A 14,819-nucleotide genomic window follows, 5' to 3' on the forward strand; every position below is an offset into this window, starting at 1 on the left:
ATCCAAAATAATTTTGATTTTGGACTTTTTCTTAACTGCAGTAATAAGTCCTCATCGAGAGCTTTTCAAAGGTATATCATAAACGGTATTTATTTTCATTGGTTCCAGAGTTATAGCCAAATGAAATTTTAATTAAAAAAATATTTGGATCTTTTAAGAGGAAGGCACATCGAATCGGACTTCATCTCCTTTTTTTCTAACTTAAATATATTGATTTATTAATAAGTATTAACCACCGACTGTAAAAAAAAATACAATAAAAATAATTCAACAATAACAATAAAAAATAAATTATCAAAAAAATAAATATCAAAAGTTATTAATGAAATAAAATGTTATGTACTTCTCATTCTAAAAAAAATGTGTATATGTAATTTATTAGGCGTACAAGGAAGTCATGTCTTGTCCACATCAGGTTTTTAAAGTGTTTTTTGCCATATATTTTTATAAAAAAATAAATAAATTCATAACAGAGTAACACAATATACAAATATTTAGCTTACTTATTTTTACCACTCATATTAACTCGCTCTTGGACTACGTATATGAGATTCATGGTACGGAACTTTCAGTCGAATTTTGAAGTACTTCCGGTTATCCATTCGCTCTGAAATTTTGCATACAGGTTTGCTCCTGATGGCAACACATTTTAGCAACATTTTCAAGTCGCTAAGATGCCCCTAATTTGTTAAGCGTTAAAAATTTCCCTTGAATTTATGCAACCTCGTTTACGTGCATATTTTCTTAGTGAAAGAAATTTTAAGCGAGATATATATTAGGGTAAAAAGTTGCTACTATAAATTCTGTACAGTAGCGACCGAAGATTTGGGAAAATTTAGTACTTTTTAACCGGATCCGAATTTTCAGACGAAAATCGAAAATATCTCGAAAACGGTCGGTCCTAGCGCTTTGAAAAATTTTTTCGACCCCCTCACGACACTTCATCCGCTTCCAGTGATAACCGTCCGATGATTATATTTTCAAGTGCCCCCGGAACGCCGTTCGGAAATTGGTGAGGGGGTACGATGGGATGCCACCGTAATATCTTGGCAACCGCTTGTCCGATTTTCACGATTCAAACGGCGTATGTATCAGCAGGTCGAGCGCTAACTGTTTAATGCATTGCACTCTTGGTTACTTGGAAATTAAATAGTTTAGTCCTGTTTTGATTTCACTCACCCACCGTAAAACGTACCGATCCAGTCTTTTGCTAAATACGCTCAACCTGTGCGCTAGCGCAGTTATAAAATATAAATTTATGAAGACTAAAAAGTATAAAATAAAAAAATATGTAAAAATTGTTTTAAAACACCACTCTTAAATTAAATGCAATAAAAGTAAAAAAATAATTTTAGGACGGTATCTCAGAATGGATTTGACAACAAGCTTTGATGGTGTAGCTTCAAATAAAAATTTGATGTTTTTGCCAATTTTTCATACGCGTGATGGCCTAGAGTGGGGTGCAAACTTGAGCACCCCATTCCTTTGCGAGGAGGATTGCATTTTTTCCCGAAGCTATTTCACCAGTAATCCGTTTAGAATGACACATCGTTCGGTTATTATTTACACAAACCCGAATAAAGAAATTTTTCTTACGCGACTCATAGTCTAGGCTGACGACGGTTGTTCGCCACCCCAGAATAAAGGGCGAAGAGCGTAGTATAAACAGTAGACATTAATCTTATGCGTATTTCGCTTGAATATTTTATACAATTATAAAACGATAAATAAATACATTTAGGGCTAAACAGTAATCAGTAACAGTCGATTAGTCTGCGTAATATTGCATAACTTATCTATTTCAGAATCTAATAAAGAATAAATTATTAATTTAATAATATATAAACTCATGATTGAATAAGTAACTAAAAATATAAGACGTGAATTTGTTGAACGATTGGAACGATAGTCGTACCTTATACATATTGTCTTTAATCGAGTAGTATTACAAACCCTTGCCCGTTAGGCATCAAGATATACTGTTCAGCAGATCTGTGCCGATTCGACTTGGACAAGCTCATTATTGATTTTTCGTACGTTTAACTGATGTTTTAATGCTGTGTTTACTGGCACGTTTTTTCAATGCTCGAGAAACCTTAAAAACCATATTTTTAACAAGAACGTAAGATTTCAAACCTAATGTTTTGGGTCAGTAACTCTGTATCCCAACATAACCTAAAAAACCACATATTTAATCGTAACTTCAATACCGGTGAACCTTTTTATTTTGTTTGCACCAAATTACTTGTCACTCAAAGGACCTTCCAATGAGGTGTCACAAGCTACATCGTCTCATTAAAAAAAAAAAGTTTTTCAACCTTTGAAAATATTTAAGGTAGAAATTTTATGTTGGTAATTTAAAAAATAATTTTTTTTTTGTTTTAATCTACAAATTATGATTATTTAAAATGGATTAAAAAGTAATGTCACGTAATTTTATAATTATTTTTGTTGGACTAAAATTTAAAAAAGTACTATCCCAAATGGTTTTTTGAACTTACCAAGCAAAGGGGCGGGCAGATTTTAATTTTATTTTCACCAATTAATTATTTTTTCGAGTTGTTAATGCAATTAAATGTTACCACTGCCATTTAAGATTTTTGAGTCGGGGTAGGTGTAGCGGAGTGTGTGGGTTCCACCCCTTTGAAAATAATTTTAAAAAGGTTTCATTCGAGAATGGTATACATGCCTGCAAACAAAAATACAGTGGGACTGATAGCTGTTGAATAATAAATGTGGTAACTTTTTGAAATGATCACCCGGTATATATATAAATGTATTTTGACAACAGTTTATCAGCTGATCAATGATGATAAAGTCAACCCTACCAATATCTGAACTGAGTCTTCATATTTTTCTGTTTATTTGTTCTAAAAATCAGTATTAAAACATTTAACATCATTTTATCATAAATTGTATCGGTTTAAATTTTGCATTAGTATCTGATATATTATTTAATAAAGTTAATATAAATTTCTCAGATATACACAAAGAAATGTCAACGTATTTCTAACCTGAAAGAAATCTACTGATATGAAGTTTCACACTAACACACCTCTATCAATTTCATACATATTTTTAACTCGCATATTTAAGTTACGATATACGTATGTAAAGTGTATACATTACCAACTGCACTCAATCAATTAGAAAGTTAATACTTTAAAAATAGTGCATACAAGAATCAAATGATAAAGAGTAGAAAGTGCATGTAATACCATGTAAAATAATAGCAACCAAACATGACATTTTAATAAGTAATATTTATTTCCTGTGTACAGTATTTTTTCCTTAGATGTTACTGACTGTTTAACTGACCTTACATGTACATAGTTTATCTTCAAAATCTGTACCCCAGTTTATTCCATTAAAACAACAAGGTAACTTATTTAGCCATGAAAAATTTCAGTTTATATTCAATTTATCAGATTGTATTTATTCATTATCAATATCAAATAGGGAATTTCTAATGAATGTTTGCTCCTTATAATTTGTTGTTTTTTTTTTTAGTGAAACCAACATAGAATCTTAGTATGTTATGCATCAGATTATTTTCTGATGAATTATAGAAAAAAAAAAACTGAAATTTTCATGAATCTTAAAAACAAATTAGAGCAATAGCAATAATTTACAACTATAATGGGTATAACTACAATAAATTACAATAAACTACAATAAATTAAACTCTTTAGGTTCTCATCCATAATCATGGAGGGAAGGAATTTTCTATTCTTATTTGGCATGAAGGTTTCAAATTTGCTTTAATTCTTATGTCAAAAAATATGTTGCTAAAATTAATTCCATTGATGAAATTACAAACCGTATCACTAGGCGACACCCTCTTTTAGAAATTCCAAAAAAATGTTACTATTTACATATGTTTAAAAATTTTATCCAGTTTAATTTCTATCCTTTAAATTAAAAAAAAAAAAAATTATAATGTTAGAGAAAAAATGTGAATAGTTTTTCCAAGAAGGAGATTGAAAACCGCTTGAAATTCTAAAAAAAAATTGCTTTAGAAAAGCAGGTTTAAAGTGTTTTTATACCTAGGAATGTTTTAATAAATTTGGTTTCCTAGTCTGTAAATCAAATAAAATCTACTTTCAACTCTAAAAATGTTAAATTTAAGTTCAAAACAAACATTTTTAAAATTTAGATAGGTTGATTTAATTTACAGTACAAAAAACTAGAAAAATCAAAGCAATAGCACTTTATTATAATTATAGTTCAAATCACTTAATTCAATCTATTTTAGTACTCAAAAAAAGGAAGATCCTGCAATTTTATCTGATCCTTACAAAGTGATAAATTACACATGACTGAAATGCTAATTCTTATTTAGTACCTGTTTATTTATATTTGATGCATAGTAATAACAGTGCAATTACAAAACTATATTGTATTTTTTTTTTTTTTTTTCATTAGCACATAAATAATTAAATTATAGATAAATTCAGAATAATAAATTATTGAGGTCCCTTCCCTTACAATTAGAGAAACTATAAGTTATGAAAAAATGTTAAAATATTCAAATTCCTACTCAATTATAAGAAAAGTTTGTATATAAATACTATTGTATAAGGTTTACTTCCTGTGTATGAAATTATGATTAATTTCTTTACTGATTAGAAATTAAGTTATATTTTTATATGATTAGCTGAATTTCTAAAACCAAACAATGAATATTTGTTACATTCGTATCTGGATATGTGTAACAGATTTTCTGTTTCCGACTGTAGAAAACAATGAAGAGTGAAAGTAATAGTAAACAAATAACAATGATGCTAGGTTAGGTTAATAAGGAATCTCAATTCTATAACAAGATTTTTCTTACAAACAGTGCTGTGTAAATAAACAATAAAAAAGCATTCTCATAGTTAATAAAAAAACTGTAGTTTGTATGCTAATGTATTTGTATGTTGTAATTTGGCTAACAAATTTTTCTGGCTGAGATACAAATATTTTATTTACCAGCATGAATATAACATAAGTTATCAACCTGGAGGCTGGCTACCTCCATCTCTTATTAAAGGCCGGCAGCATTAACATATTAAGCCAGCAGTTAAAGATAAATGGCTACCTTCTCCCTTAGTAATGTACTATATCAACCGGATAACAATTAATACACACCAGTCCAAAAGTTTGTTCAGCAAAATTACTGTACAAAAATCATTTAGTTAAACCCTTTCACTGTCATTTTTTTTTTGTTGTAAGTACTTTAGTTGTGAATATTGCTTAATTAAACATTGTTAAATATACTTTTTTATATTTTTTTAAGTAAAATTTTATTCTACAAGCGTAAAGAGAGTAAATGACTGAGAAAAGTAATTACAATCTCTCTGCTCTATCAAAACATATTTTAAATGTTAAGAAATTAACGTATTTAGGTATACATACTGAACATTGTTCTTTGATGAAGTGGTGCCCAGTTCACAAGAGCAAAATAAAATAAGAAAACAATATAATAAATAATTTAAAACACTTTTAAATAACTTCTTTTTTTAACCTAGGTTCATAAATAATTAATATTAGCATAATTCATGATATGACATATTCAATTTTAAAAAGGATTTTAAAAGAAAGTTTTCAAGTTTTTAGAGATAATCTCCATATTGAACACATACAAATCATAAAACATCATCCAGACTTCTATGTATTTAAAAGAACCAATGTACATTATTTGCACTCAAAATAGTTAAAAAAATTATGATAAATAAAAAGTTAATTTTAACTCAATTTTTTTTATTTTTAAGCAGGTGCTACATAAATAAATAAATATGTAATAGGGTAATTTTGTATCATTCTGATTTTTACACACATAATGAACAAGAGAAAAATCTCAACATAATTTTTATATTGCATTAAAACCATGTTTCCAAATTAAAAACCAGGATAAAATGCCCTCTACTTTATTATTTTTATAAATGGCATATTGTTTAACAACTAAGTAGCTAAGTTCATGTGATTTTTTTTATTGTACTGTAAATGTCTTCATCATATATTAAAATAAAATTTCAGATGTTTTGAAATTTTTAGGATAAATCAGCGAAAATTAAATTGATGATGTTGCTTGTAGTTACTCCGGAGAAATAATTAATTAACTTTAATGGCATTTTTATTAAAAAATCACTAATGAGGTTGACTGAACGTGTCATACAGAAATCTCATTGCTTTGGTGGAGTTAAATATGTCATACCAATAAAATTCCACAGTTTAAAGTATTTTTAGGCAAAAATAATTGAAACATCTGCAGTATGCTATATTAGATTTCACACATGTATTACTAAAATTCAAACACGCTTTATTAGAAAATTTTCAGGAATATTTTCAGCTGATCAACAGAAATCTTTTCATCGCAATAACTACACAAAAGTTTATCTACAAAAATCTGCGTTTACTAAAATAAAATATTGGGCTTATTAAAATAAGAGTATTTCAATAGAGATGTTAAATGTTTACAGATTAGATATGTGCAGAAGACAATACCCGAATGAAGCTTGCAACAGAGGCACTGCAGGTATGACAAAATTGTAACAATGACACAAAGCACTAAAGCACCAATGTCACTATATTTCACCTAGAAACCACTTGTACTGAACTTCATTGCTTTTATTTTCAAGTTTTGTCAATCTTCTTCTTTGAAATACTGTCCTGAATCATATTTTTCATAGGAATTACTACTACATGACGTATTAATAAAAACAATGACAATTACATATTAATAAAAAAAAACACACAGCATAATTACTGACCAAAAGAAAACATTTTTTAAATATACATATTTCTAAAACACAAGTTTTATACACATGAATATATACCCAATCTTACACATGACTCACAAATAGATAATTGATACTTTACACATACCATAGTATGCAAAACTATGTATGCACCAGTTTTTGACGTATCAGACGTATTTTGATGTAACAAATTATTATTTATAGTTAATGTAAATAAGGTATATCAATCAGTTCGACTGTAACACTTTAGGAAGCAGTCATTGAAATTTGGAAAATAATTTCCTAACAGAATTGTAATAAAAAACTCAACAATAGAGGTTAGTTAATTAAAATAAACAATTACAAGTAATCACATTTAAAACAAAATAGAAAAAATTGAATTAACAATGACAATAAATTAATCTTTACGATTAGTTAATTATTTTTTACAAGTAAAAATTTACTACATAATTTTCTCTAACATGATAACATGACTGACCATAGCATTAGTAAAAGTTTTGTGTTATTTCACAGATATACCTTACAGACATTGGCATTTGTAAAATGACATGAAGAGTTGATTAATATACCAAAATTGCCATAGATATTAGTTTTAAAATGAAACCATTAATGAAATACTCCTGTAAACAGACATATAATATAACTGGACTATTTTGTTTCTCTATAAAATAAGTAATGAAACAATATTTTATGTATCGCATCATATCATCTGTTATAATTCATTTTTTCAGACATTATATAAAAATACTACTTTTTTTTCAGTTTCAGCACTGAAAGGTATGGTAATTTTTTCTTGACACTATTACTTTTTCTGGTCATTAAAAATACAAAAACAATCATGCTTAAACTATCTTTCTGACTTTCTTTCCTAAACATTCAATTTTTTAATCCTGAATTATTCTCTGACCTTTACTCTTTCTCTGACTTCTTTACAATTAAATATGTAAACTGATATAATAAAAAAGGTATAACAAATAAATAAGCAAATAGATTTGAAATCAAGTTTAAAATTCTTTTAAAAAAAGGAACAAAGGAAAATTAACTTTTTTATATAAAAAAACTGCTATGAGAAGTAAATAAATTTTAATTAGAACATTGAATATAATGAATTCAATATTTTCTATTTATACTTGGATAGAAATTAGATTAGTTAACTTCTTAATCTAATCAGTACTTAAACAGGAAACATCCAATTTATTAGCAATAATCCTGACTACAGGTAAATTCATCATCCTACCAGGCAACATTAAGGAAGCAACTACATACAGTCTCCCCAGTTTCACAATTGGAGACAGTGAGGTAGCCAATTCATTTCTCATGAAGCCTAATGGGGAATAGCAGAACAATGATAAACAAAGGGGTTGGGTGGGAAGAGGGTGATCAGTGCAGTTTACTGTCTTACCTCCTAAATCATTTAGTGGCTCCATAATAAGACATTATTTTACTGACTGGAAATAAAGCGATTAATGCTATTTCTCTTGTTCACTTTAATTTTATATTGTAACAATGAAAATATATTTCCTTATTTATTTTTTATAAATAAAGTTTAAAAACTAAATTAAATACTATCTTTTAATATGGGATAAAGAACAATACATATCTACTTCACTTTACACTTAATATAACATCTCTTTAATACATCCAAGCTTTCTAATTTTCTACATAAATGTAGTGTTTGACATTGCTAACTTTCTTAAGTATAATTCGATGAGGTTAGTGATTTGAAAAAAATAAAACAAAACTGCACTATAAAGAAGTTAAGGTTATCAAATTTTTATGTACCATACGTCTAATTAAATATAAAATTTAATAAAAAAAAACATTTTTAAAATGAGCTTACAAGGATGTATTTATAACTTTCAATTATCTATTCCTTTTTTTAACATTTTTCTCTTTTACAATAATATATTTTATTTTTATTCATAAAATGAATTAAAATTTCAGAATAAGCATTATTTAAATCTGTATCATGTAACATATTTTAATAAATGGAAATAATATTGTACAGAAATTGTAATATTTAAAGTAAATAATTTTATTGATAACTAACTAAAAATGGTCAATGCATGTTATAAAAATAAATGCATGTTATATAATACAAATTAGTTTTAATAAAAATTTTGCATGAAGATACAACAAACAAGATGTAGGGCAAAATAAATGGTGATATAGATTTGACTAAAATTATTGCCATGATTGTTCTTTTTATGTTATTTATGATGGTCAATTTAAATTAATTGCTTTTACTAATGCATGAATATTGTTAAACAGTGCTAACAATTGTTTGGGGAAAATTAATCAATAATGGAATATCATAAAAGGTCAGTAACTATATTGTATTTAACTTTGATTAATGGTCTTTTTAAATTAGCGTTTGATGTAATGCAAACAATAATAAAGGTGGAAAAAATATATATATATATATATATATATATACTTAATAAAGACAAGTAATCAAAAAGTTTACAAAATTGAAATAATTTCAGAATAGTTGTCAGTGTCATCCCACAACATGTATGAATGGATATAAGATATTAACTCTTATTAATTAAAATAAATCAATGTATTAACTAGTGCTGAACTACTTTTCAGTGTTTTACATAAATGTTATAAATTCTAGTTAAGATTTAAGTCATGTTTAAAATGGGAATACTAAAAGATTTAAACTCCAAAAATCAATATCTATATAATTATTTACATTAATAAATGTAGCCATGACTTGTTTGAAAATCATCACTTGAAGAATAGATGATCAAAATCAGCAGTATACACAGTAAATAATTATTTCAATAATAGTCAGCATCCAGCTTTATGCTATCATATTCAACTACTTGTATAGCTTTATCTTAATATCAACTGACATTATCCATGAATAATTTGCCTAATCATTTGTCCTCTTTCAAACAAGATTATTTTTAATAAAGCTGGAAGAAAGTGGCTTATGACAATGCAAACATCTACAGACACTGACAAGCATGGCCAGCCAAACGTCACACTTGGTTGAATTTGAATTTACAATTATTTATGGGCAGTTATTGTCATGGCTGGGTATGGTTTTGAAATAAACTAACTTTATAGTTTTATTTTTGTTGTAGAATTAAGATGTTCTCTAAGAAAATTAATGATGCCAAATTTCCACAGGAAATTTCATCTATGCGAAGCATTAACACTTCTTTTAAAGAAATTTAAGATGCATTTCATTTCAGGTGTACATCTAATGGCAACTAAAATAATATGGTGTTACATATTGAAATATAAATAGTAAAAGTCTTGACTAATGACTACTGTTACTTTATAAGCAATTTTTAGTTTTTAATTTTATTAAAAACTGATATCCAAAAAAATTTTTTTTTTTAAATTAGGTTTTGTATATGAATTAAGATTTATTATTAAATAATGTCCAATAAAAATCTAAGTTTTACTTTGTACAAAAATATATTTATAGGTTTTCAATTTCACAAATTTTACATAACTTGAAAAAAAATGATCACTACTTTTTTTAAATACAATACACACTAACAATAATAATTATTGTTAAAATTAAATAGTATAAGCAATGAGAAACTCTTAAGAAATGAATAAGTTTTTTTTGGTCAATAAATTCATCTGAAATACATAACAAGAATTAGCTAGCAACTAGTTATCTAAAAATATCACCATAGAGTTTTTAGTATTTTAATACACTCAAGGAATGTGGGACATGTCCAACAATGTGGATAAATTCATATAAAATACAAATAGTTCATTAAATAACAATTTATCCTTAATTATATAATAAAGAAAATTAAAGTATTTCACATATTTTAAATACAGTCTAGTAAAAATAGATTTAGATTCAACTTGATTTATTATTCATCTTTCATGAGTAGCTTAATTCTCTTTCAGTCTTTATTTCATCAAAAACTAGAAAATGCACAACTAGTTTTCAGAAAAAAATCTTATTTAAAATCTAAAATTAGATTGCCATTTCAATTGTTGAAGTTATAATTAGAAAATATCAGGTAGGAAAATATCAGTCACGGTTTTGATATTAGAAAATATCAAAATTGGTATTATACGAATAATAAAAAAAAGGGACAAGCTTAAATAAATTGCAGAAGAATTGGCTCCAATAAAACTCTGAAAAAACCATCAATGATGGAACAGTGAATCCAACGAAACATTGGAGAAGAGATATCAAGCATGGCTATTACACCAGTCGCAAAAATTAGAAGCATCCTTCCAAAAACTAGTAAAACAAAGAAAAAAAACCATCTGAACCTTAAGGAAAAATAAAAAGACATCACCATAAAGACACACTGAAATCAATAGAAGAAATTATAGAAATCAATATTCAATAAAATACAGTTGACAGACTAACACACATCTTCAAAAAAACAACTTCAAAAATACTAACCCCCAATCCTACTAATGAAGGATGAAAACCATAATCTGGCCCATAATAATAAAAACAACTTGGAAATTCTAGATAAATATTTCAACAAACTACTAAATTGCAAAGAACCAACAGAACTGCTATACCTTGATATTAACACCCCCAGTAACAACAATACTGGAAAATATCAATCCTCTTACAATAAAAGAAGCTACCAAGCACTAGGTGAGATGAAGAATTTCAAAGTGGTGGGAGAAGATCAGACCTCTGTAGAGATTTGGAAGTGTGCAGGAAGACCAGCAAAAATCGTCCTTTATCAAGAGCTTGTCAACATCTAGATCAAAGAAAAACTACCAGAATACTGGACGACAACCCTCATCCACATGCTACACAAAATAAAAGATAAAACAGATCCTAATAACTGCAGGGAAAATTTTTTCAAAATTTTTTCAAGAATCATCTTTCAGTAGTAGATTGGTTTACATCTTGAGAAAGAACTAGGAGAATAGGGAGGTTTCAGGCCCTGGAAGAGTTCTCCAGACAAGATCATGAGTCTTAAGCTAATAATGGATTATAACAAGACATGGTGATAATGTTTGTAGCCTTCCAGAAAGCATACGACTGCATTCACAGAGAATTCCTACTAAAAATTCTAGAACACCTTGGACTACGTCCCAAATTAATAAACATGATAAAAGTAAATCTCACAAACACTAAGCGAAAAGTGAGATACAGAGGCGAACTCTCGAAACCATTTGAGATCAAAACAGGACTGCACCAAGGCAATGACCTTTCACTGCTACTACTCAACAGTACTCTGGAAATGGTAATGAGGGAATGGCTCAAAATATGGCCCCCAAATATAAAAATAAACCAAAAAATCAAAACAAACTGCCTTGGTTTTGCTGATAACGTGGCATTGATAGCACAACACTAATGAAGCTTAAACACAGATATTAGAACTTTAAAGTACTGCAAATAAAATTATCATTTGAAGAGACAGAAATTATGCTCTAAAAACTAACGTAATTAAAAGAAGTAAACATACACATTACTCATTCACCTGAACAAACAATTAAAGACCGACATACTCTAGAAAATCAAAAGAAGAATTAGAAGAACCTCCAACAAAAAGTACCAGAAAGATGAGCAGTGGTGGATCATGGCCAGCAAAGACGTGTACAAAAAATTATAACCCATCACTGATACTACCACGTGTAAGAGGAGACTAAGATTCTTTGAACACATTATCAAGATGCAAGATTTGAGATTTCTGAAACAGCTGGTACAGTACAATCTCGACGCAAAAAACACTAAGACAGGATGCAGATGATCAGAGAAATAAGAGAGGATCCAAAGGAAATCAACTTTACATCAGAAGAAATCACAGACAAGATAAAATTAAACAAAAAAATCAAGAACAAAAACTCTTGCTTCACATTCGCAAGAAAACAACTCACAACACAAACATTTTCAACACCAGAAAGGACAAGGGGAATGGAAGATATGAAAAAGTAATGGGAGGACTGTAAGGCCCAAACAGTCCCTTCAAAGAGACTTGGATAATGCACTGACTAAAGTGATCCTATGCGGTCATAAAAGATGCAAAAAAATATATAAAAGAAAACCTAACAAAGAATAACAATAGAAGTTATTAACAGTAAATAACTAAATAAATTATATTTACGAAAAATTACAAAATAAATACTTCTGCCACTGCTTATAAAATAAAAATAATTATTGGTTAAAAAGGGCAAAAATTTCATTTTAGACAAATCCGATCAAAAGCGTAATGTAAAGTTTGTTTGAAAACTAACTGTCTAATCAATGAAATTTTCAAGTTGTGAAACTTTAGGTATTGGTGGACAATCTGAAAAGGAAGTTCTTTCAACTAAAACAACATGATTATTTTTTTGTCATACTTTTTATAAGTGTTGTTTATTTAGATATTAATATTCATTATTATTTTATATTTTTAAGAATTATGTTTTTTTTTGTATACTTAATACTTGGAAATAATTTTTTTAAATTCCTTAGTACTTACTGATTATAATTTTTTAACAATTGAAATGATCTGGCTTTACATTTTAAATAAGTGTATTCATAAATGGTTTCTGAGCATTCTCTAATTGGATTTTTTAAACTAAAATCAGATAATATTTAATTTCACAAAACTTGTCCTAATGAAAGAAAGCAATGTTTCATTCATGTAAAACAAACACTGAATCCTTTCTGAAGACAGATTTCTTTCAGAAGATTTTGTACTTAATTCATTTAACTACATTCCTTTCTTATATCTCAATTCTTTTACAGATATAAATTGATTTGATAAAAGGCTCAATGGTCTACCAAATAAAAAAAAAACAAATATGTAAAATGACAATCTTTTTATAAAATCGTTGTTACTTGAAATAAATATATATTATATACTTATAATAATATATATAGTATTGACAAATAACATACTGAAAAAAAAAATTGTAAAAAATATTGTAACACTATTTTTATTTATTTGAACAAATTTTATAATGAAAGTTCGTAGTTAGTCCAAAATAATTAAAAATAAATTAATTGTAAAATAGTAAGAAAATAAAACAACATTAAGAAGAGTCTGACTAAAAGAATCAATTAATTTTTCTCATTAGGTTTTGCATATGTTGGTGGGGCATGTGTAGTAAATAAGAGGCTTGAGAAAGTAAATAGTGTTGCCATAATAGAAGATACTGGAGGGTTTTCTGGTATCATAGTTGCTGCACATGAAGTGGGTCATCTGTGAGTATAAATTATTCGTTATTCTTATTACTATTATTAATATTATTTTATTAAGAAGAAACCAATGTAGATATTTTACTCTATTACTGGTAAATTTGTTTAATTTATTGTTATACTAAACTTTTAGAAATGATAAAATATCGCATGTATAATGTTCATATCGATACTACAGAAAAAATGCGCTGAATATTTCTGTATTTTTAACCAACTTCAAAAAAGGAGGTTACGTATACACCCATACCTTTTTTAATGTTTAATAAAAATAATAACATCGCATAACTTTTTTCCTATTAATCCAGTTTAAATAAATCTTGTTGCAATCTATACAGATGCTTTTCGCGGTGTTATCATGATGTTGAAAAAGTTTTTTATAAACGAAAAATCAGTCTAAAAATTGATAAAAAAAATTTTTTTTGCTGTTTGGCAGGTAGGTAGGGACAGTGGGAATCCTGAAATTCAATATGTATATGTCACGTTAGATGATTTTGTATGGTCTTCTGTAGGGCAGGTAATATGAGTGCACATATGTAGCACCGTTAACAAAATAATAAAAAATTGAGATACCTCATCTTAAACCTTTCAGACCCAATATACTTAATATATAACATACAGCATCGATAGGGCAGTGGGAATCTTAGAATTCTATAGTTATGCATCACATTACATGGTCTTTGCTTGCGGTTTCTTGCAAGGTTGGACAAACAAGTTTAACAACTTAACTACACCCTCTTAATCTTCTGACTTAACATAGAGCAGCATAAACTTGTCCTTTTGCAAATACTTTTTGCACCAAATTTACTGTTAAACCTATTTACTCTATTTAATGAACTGTATTTATTTCACCTTGCAATTTGGATTATAACCCAACTTATTAAAGGCAGCATACGTCTTTCTACATCTCAACACCCCTTGAAACATTGTACTTACTGCTG

At 27.7% G+C, this 14,819-nt stretch overlaps 2 protein-coding genes across 8 annotated transcripts in view; one reads left to right on the forward strand and one right to left on the reverse strand.

Moving 5' to 3' along the window:
- sona (sol narae metalloprotease) overlaps positions 1 to 14,819 on the forward strand; it is a 337,919-nt gene that overhangs the window by 289,996 nt on the left and 33,104 nt on the right. For 4 of the 5 annotated variants that reach the window (XM_075371531.1, XM_075371525.1, XM_075371554.1 and 1 more), the window contains exons 11-12: positions 6,462 to 6,517; positions 13,761 to 13,887. In XM_075371531.1, coding sequence (XP_075227646.1) covers positions 6,462 to 6,517; positions 13,761 to 13,887 — 183 coding nt within the window. The remainder of the gene's footprint in view (positions 1 to 6,461; positions 6,518 to 13,760; positions 13,888 to 14,819) is intronic. The other variant, XM_075371546.1, reaches the window with a different exon arrangement.
- Positions 1 to 14,819, reverse strand: part of LOC142328080 (homologous-pairing protein 2 homolog) — a 106,710-nt gene that overhangs the window by 11,942 nt on the left and 79,949 nt on the right. The gene's annotated exons all lie outside the window — the stretch shown is intronic.

The sequence above is a fragment of the Lycorma delicatula genome, chromosome 1 (genome assembly GCF_047948215.1).
Source record: "Lycorma delicatula isolate Av1 chromosome 1, ASM4794821v1, whole genome shotgun sequence".
Classification (NCBI taxonomy): Eukaryota; Metazoa; Arthropoda; class Insecta; order Hemiptera; family Fulgoridae; genus Lycorma; species Lycorma delicatula.